At 40.3% G+C, this 7,232-nt stretch overlaps 1 protein-coding gene across 1 annotated transcript in view; it reads left to right on the plus strand.

Moving 5' to 3' along the window:
- The window catches only part of PREX2 (phosphatidylinositol-3,4,5-trisphosphate dependent Rac exchange factor 2), a 291,490-nt gene that overhangs the window by 113,883 nt on the left and 170,375 nt on the right, over window positions 1-7,232 (plus strand). Inside the window, exon 9 of the mRNA XM_007448492.1 lies at window positions 4,918-5,067. Within this exon, the coding sequence (XP_007448554.1) occupies window positions 4,918-5,067 (150 nt within the window). The remainder of the gene's footprint in view (window positions 1-4,917; window positions 5,068-7,232) is intronic.

Here is a 7,232-nt window from a genome sequence, read left to right on the forward strand (position 1 = left end):
ATGGTTGTTAGTATTTGCCTTATGTATTGAGGTGCTCCTATGTTGGGGGCATAAGTATTTACAATTGTTATATCTTCTTCTTGGATCGATCCCTTAATCATTATGTAGTGTCCTTCTTTGTCTCTTCTGATAGTCCTTATTTTAAAGTCTATTTTGTCTGATATGAGAATTGCTACTCCAGCTTTCTTTTGGTTTCCATTTGCATGGAATATCTTTTTCCATCCCCTTACTTTCAGTCTGTATGTGTCTCTAGGTCTGAAGTGGGTCTCTTGTAGACAGCATATATATGGGTCTTGTTTTTGTATCCATTCAGCCAATCTGTGTCTTTTGGTGGGAGCATTTAGTCCATTTACATTTAAGGTAATTATCGATATGTATGTTCCTATTCCCATTTTCTAAATTGTTTTGGGTTCGTTATTATAGGACTTTTCCTTCTCTTGTGTTTTTGTCTAGAGCAGTTCCTTTAGCATTTGTTGTAAAGCTGGTTTGGTGGTGCTGAACTCTCTCAGCTTTTGCTTGTCTGTAAAGGTTTTAATTTCTCCATCAAATCTGAATGAGATCCTTGCTGGGTAGAGTAATCTTGGTTGCAGGTTTTTCTCCTTCATCACTTTCAGTATGTCCTGCCACTCCCTTCTGGCTTGTAGAGTTTCTGCTGAGAGATCAGCTGTTAACCTTATGGGGATTCCCTTGTGTGTTATTTGTTGTTTTTCCCTTGCTGCTTTTAATATGCTTTCTTTGTATTTAGTTTTTGACAGTTTGATTAATATGTGTCTTGGCGTATTTCTCCTTGAATTTATCCTGTATGGGACTCTCTGTGCTTCCTGGACTTGATTAACGATTTCCTTTCCCATATTAGGGAAGTTTTCAACTATAATCTCTTCAAATATTTTCTCAGTCCCTTTCTTTTTCTCTTCTTCTTCTGGAACCCCTATAATTCGAATGTTGGTGCGTTTAATGTTGTCCCAGAGGTCTCTGAGACTGTCCTCAGTTCTTTTCATTCTTTTTTCTTTATTCTGCTCTGCAGTAGTTATTTCCACTATTTTATCTTCCAGGTCACTTATCCGTTCTTCTGCCTCATTTATTCTGCTATTGATCCCATCTAGAGTATTTTTCATTTCATTTATTGTGTTGTTCATCATTGTCTGTTTCATCTTTATTTCTTCTAGGTCCTTGTTAACTGCTTCTTGCATTTTGTCCATTCTATTTCCAAGATTTTGGATCATCTTTACTATCATTATTCTGAACTCTTTTTCAGGTAGACTGCCTATTTCCTCTTCATTTGTTAGGTCTGGTGGGTTTTTATCTTGCTCCTTCATCTGCTGTGTGTTTTTCTGTCTTCTCATTTTGCTTATCTTACTGTGTTTGGGTTCACCTTTTTGCAGGCTGCAAGTTCGTAGCTCCCGTTGTTTTTGATGTCTGTCTCCAGTGGCTAAGGTTGGTTCAGTGGGTTGTGTAGGCTTCCTGGTGGAGGGGACTAGTGCCTGTGTTGTGGTGTATGAGGCTAGATCTTGTCTCTCTAGTGGGCAGATCTACGTCTGGTGGTGTGTTTTGGGGTGTCTGTGGACTTATTATGATTTTTGGCAGCCTCTCTGCTAGTGGGTGGGGTTGTGTTCCTGTCTTGCTATTTGGTTGGCATAGGTTGTCCAGCAGTGTAGCTTGCTGGTCGTTGAGTGAAGCTGGGTGCTGGTGTTGAGATGGAGATCTCTGGGAGATTTTCACCGTTTAATATTATGTGGGGCTGGGAGGTCTCTTGTTGACCAGTGTCCTGAAGTTGGCTCTCCCACCTCAGAGGCAGATTCCTGACTCCTGGCTGGAGCAGCAAGAGCCTTTCATCCAGACGGCTCAGATTAAAAGGGAGAGAAAGTAGAGAGAATTAGTAGAAGTAGGAGGGAAGGAAGGAAGGAAGGAAGGAAGGAAGGAAGAAAGAAAGGAGGGAAGGAAGGAAGGAAGGAAAGAAGGAAGGAAGGAAGGAGGGAAGGAAGAAAGAAAAAGAAGAAAAGGAAAGAAGGCAAGAAGGAAAGAAAGGAGGGAGGGAGGGAGGAAGGAAGGAAGGAAGGAGGGAAGGAAGGAAAAAAGACAGAAAGAAAGAAGATACAGTAAAATAATGTATAATAAAGTTATTGAATTAAAAAATATTTAGAGGAAAAAAAAAAGGGATGGATAAAACCTTAGGACAAATGGTGGAAGCAAAGCTATACAGACAAGATCTCACACAGAAGCATACACATACACATTCACAAAAAGAGGAAAAGGGGAAAAAATCATAGATCTTGCTCTAAAAGTCCACCTCTTCAATTTAGGATGATTCGCTGTCTATTCATGTATTCCACAGAGGCAGGGTACATCAAGTTGATTGTGTAGCTTTAATCCGCTGTTTCTGAGGCTGCTGGGAGAGATTTCCCTTTCTCTTCTTTGTTCTCACAGCTCACAGGGGCTCAGCTTTGGATTTGGCCCTGCCTCTGCGTGTAGGTCGCTGGAGGGCGTCTGTTTTTTGCTCAGACAGGACGGGGTGGGCTCTGGCTCACTCAGGCCAGGGGCAGGGAGGGGTACAGAGTGCAGGGTGAGCCTGTGGTGGCAGAAGCCAGCGTGATGTTGCAACAGATGAGGCACGATTGTGTGTTCTCCCAGGGAAGTTGTTCTTGGATCACGGGACCCTGGCAGTGTCGGGCTGCACAGGCTCCCGGAAGGGGAGTTGTGGATAGTGACCTGTGCTCGCACACAGACTTCTTGGTGGCTACAGAAGCTGCATTAGCATCTCATGTCTGTCTCTGGTGTCTGTGCTTTTAGCTGCAGCTCATGCCCATCTCTGGAGCTCCTTTAAGCAGCGCTCTTAATCCCCTCTCCTCGCGCACCAGGAAACAAAGAGGGAAGAAAAAGTCTCTTGCCTCTCTGGCAGTTCCAGACTTTTCCTCGGACTCCCTCCCGGCCAGCTGTGGTGCACTAACCCCCTGCAGGCTGTGTTCACGCCGCCAACCCCAGTCCTCTCCCTGCGCCCCGACCGAAGCCCGAGCCTCAGCTCGCAGCCCCGCCCGCCCCGGCGGGCGAGCACACAAGCCTCTCGGGCTGGTGAGTGCCGGTCGGCACCGATCCTCTGTGCGGGAATCTCCCCGCTTTGCCCCCCGCACCCCTGTTGCTGCGCCCTCCTCCGCGGCTCCGAAGCTTCCCTCCTCCGCCACCCGCAGTCTCTGCCCAAAAAGGGGCTCCTAGCGTGTGGAAACCTTTCCTCTTTCACAGCTCCCTCCCGCTGGTGCAGCTCCCGTCCCTATTCTTTTGTCTCTGTTTTTTCTTTTTTCTTTTGCCCTACCCAGGTACGTGGGGGGTTTCTTGCCTTTTGGGAGGTCTGAGGTCTTCTGCCAGCATTCAGTAGGTGTTTTGTAGTTGTTCCATGTTTAGATGTATTTCTGGTGTATTTGTGGGGAGGAAGGTGATCTCCGCGTCTTACTCCTCCGCCATCTTCCCAGCCCATCTCACTTAGCAATCTTTGCCTGGTTTTCGAAGAGGGGAGAGAATCTGAAGAGCTTGTTCTTGTTTGTGATACTGGCCTTGTAAGGTGACAGCTTGTGGGAGGGAGGTGTGGAAACACGTATAATTTGTTCTTTTTTTCCAAAAATTTATAATAAATTCTCTGTTATTTTTATAGATATTAAGGAGGGATGGTGGCCTAATTAGGAACTACAATAATAATTTTTATTACCTTACTAATTCCAATGATGCTTATCTGACGTGTATTATTAGGTTCTGCTATTTTGTATGCATTGTGAATATGAATTAAATATGTAAAGGTAAGAAGAAAAGTACAAAAATTCCTTTTAAAAACAGATGGTCGTTTTTTTAAAAGGGAAAATCCTGTCAGGTTAAATCTCTGTATTAACAGAAATTGTTATTGAGTATTCATGAGATTATGGCTAGAAGAATATCTAACTAATATATGATATATATAATATAATCCTATCCTGGCTCAAATGTAACCTGGAATTTTTAAAGTAGCCCTCTCCCCAACCTAGGCAGAATCATTCGATAATGCATTTTTGGAACATTCTGTTCACAGATAATTTATGGTGATTTTGGAGCTAAAAGACTATGAGAACCAGATTTTGGGAGAATGAGTAGCAAACCATTTCTTCCTCTACTCAGAACTTAGCAAATAAAATAGATCAAAAGAAACAAACAACAAAAACAGGTGTAGTGCCACGACCTTTTATGTTCTGTGGCTTACCTCCTATAATCTACCATAGCTTCTTAGTGTCTCTCAGGGGAGACAATGGAAGATGTCACTTTAATTGATGCAGATGCTGATTCAGGCGTTTGTTGTATGTGTTTCTGTCTTGAAATCTTTGCTTTGCAGACTCTCATGCCAGTAAAGGCTGGTTACAATTAATGTCTATTCTCTGCCTGCTGTTAGGTAGGGAGCTGCCAGAAAGGGTTTGCTGATGACATTTTCAAATCCAGGATGTCAGTTTAGCCAAAATTATGGTGAGATATAGAAAAAGACAATTAAATGTGAATTCACACTCAAAGAAGAATTTTTTCTTTCATAAAGTAGAAGCAGTATTGTAACAAATTCAATAAATTCTTTTTATGTGGACTTTTGAAATGGTCCACATTAAAAAAAATCTTTAAAAAAAAGTTTTATTGCTTTAGGAACTTGAACAATATTTTTGGACATTGAGGAAAGGAATGTTAATGAGTTTGGGTGGTTAATTTCCTGTAATATGTTAATGTTGTGAGTTAGAAATGTTCTGACTGCATTTAATATATAAATGTTTCTTCAAGTTTTAAAATTTGTATGGTCTTCAATACACATATATAAAGCAAAGGTATTTTGAAGAATTCCATGGTTTTGGACCTTTTTTGAACGAGTGCATTACTCGAATATATGTTATATCTGTTCATTCACCTTTACCTATTAATTTTCAGCTGACTTTCACAGCAGTGGACACATTGTTGTTAATGGGTGGAAGATACATAACACAGCCAAAAATAAATGGTTTGTGTGTATGGCAAAAACACCTGAAGAGAAACATGAATGGTTTGAAGCTATTTTGAAAGAAAGAGAACGGCGGAAAGGTGGGTATATTAATTGGGCATTATTATACTTTGTGAAGGTTCCAATTTAACAAGAAAGCAGAAAATGGGCAAAAGTTATGAGAAACTAGATGGTGTCTCATGTTTACTTAGATTAACTATGTGATGTAAGGCCAGGCTAAAATACTTTTTGAATACTTCCAATGTTGTTACTGAAATAAAGTAAAAGAAAACCTTATGTAGTTAGCAAAATAATTATATTGTGGCTAGTGGTGTCTTTTAAATAATGTCTTAGTCTACTGAGGCTACTGTAACAGATTACCCTAGACTGGGTGGCTTATAAACAACAGAAATTCATTTCTCACAGTTCTGGAGGCTGGGAAGGCCAAAATTCAGTATCCAGTGAGGGCTGTTTCCTGGTTCATGGATGGCCATCTTCTCACTGTGTCCTCACCTAGCAGAAGGGATGACAGCTCTCTGGGGTCTCCTTAATAAGGGCACTAATCCCATTCATGAGGACTCCACCCTCATGAGCTAATCCCCAAAGACCCTACCTCCTAATGCCATCACATTGGGTATTAGGATTCAACATATGGAATTTGGGGGCACACAGACATTCAATTTACAGCAAATAGTTTCACCTGCTTTAAAATTTGTTCCGTTTTCTTTACACTTTATTCTTACCATTTCTAAAGCATCATTATAGAGTTTTTCTTTAAGAAACATGCTTTAATAATATAATGCAGTGCTGTGGGGCCTGCAACAGTTGCTCCCTGTATATTTAACAGTACACTGAAAATTCCTAGGCCACATATTTTGGTATTCTAATTATAAAATAAGGCAATTTGGATGAATATTAACTTTTTAATATTGTTACAATGCCACAGAATGTAATGTAACTCAGTAAGGAGCTTGTTCACACAAGGAGGCCTAGCTCAAATTCACTTCATGTTTTTATCAAGGTTTGCAAACAGTATTTGGTCTGGTGATACTCAGTTGTATGAAGTTTATCTGCAAGTACTCGTATTTCTGTAATTCAGCTAGGAAATAGAAATGCTTGTATAACTACTATTTTCCTTATCAAATAATTGATTAGAAACGTGACAGTGTTTATTCCTTTTCTCAGAGATCTAGATATAGAATATCTCATTGGTGACAAAATTTTGGAACACAAAGAGTTGCTTCCTCCGTCTTTAGGTATTTCCCCATGAAGGGTGTAGAGAGTTTCTACCTTGATTAAAATATGCATAGCATACCTTTTTATAAGTATCTCCAAAACATTTAAAAATACTTACTCCTTTGATTGATCTTAGATGAAGAACCAGGCAGAAAAATTTAAAACAGAGATCATGAATGCATAATTGGCTCTTTAAGTTTTGTTGAATCTAGCAGTCAATTCAAATAGCATAACAAATCATTTAGAAGGTAAATTGAATTTTTCATCAAGTTGAACCTTAACTCTTCCCAGAATGGCTATGCATATAAATACCCTTAAGACCAAAAAAAAAAAAAAAAAAAAAAAAAAAAAAAAAATTAAAAAAAAGAGGGTTAAAAAATGGTTTTTTTTTTTTTTTTTTTTTTTTTTTTTTTTTCGCAACTGGGAAAGATGTCTTTTACAGTTTGTTTCTTTGAATCATGGTTCAGACATGGCATTGGGTTGTTATTCTTTTATCTCTTTAATTCCATAATAATTATCCTTTCTTTTTATCTTTTTTTTGGGTGTGGTACGCGGGCCTCTCACTGTTGCGGCCTCTCCCGCTGCAGAGCGCAGGCTCAGCGGCCATGGCTCACGGGCCCAGCCGCTCTGTGGCATGTGGGATCTTCCCGGACCAGGGTATGAACCCGTGTCCCCTGCATCAGCAGGCGGACTCTCAACCACTGCGCCACCAGGGAAGCCCCAACAGGCTCTACTCTTATTCACTGTTACTGACCAATGTTAATGGCTTCTCCATAGTAAAGAATAAAATTTTAGTAAGGAATTTAGTAGCTAGAAGACTAAAAATAATCCAAGAATTTCTTCTTCTGCCACAGTTCTTCATCAGTCCCATTTGCCGATTGTCAGTGTTCCCAGGATTTCCCCTTTGGCACTGGTCACCTCTAAACTTCCTTGCGTGCTCTGCGCTGTCTCTTGCTATCAGATTAACTTCCACTCTGCACTGCCAGGTTCTCAATCTTTTTTTTTTTTTTTTTTTTTTTTTTTTTTTTTT

Source organism: Lipotes vexillifer, unplaced genomic scaffold (genome assembly GCF_000442215.2).
Source record: "Lipotes vexillifer unplaced genomic scaffold, Lipotes_vexillifer_v1.1 scaffold815, whole genome shotgun sequence".
Lineage (NCBI taxonomy): Eukaryota > Metazoa > Chordata > Mammalia > Artiodactyla > Lipotidae > Lipotes > Lipotes vexillifer.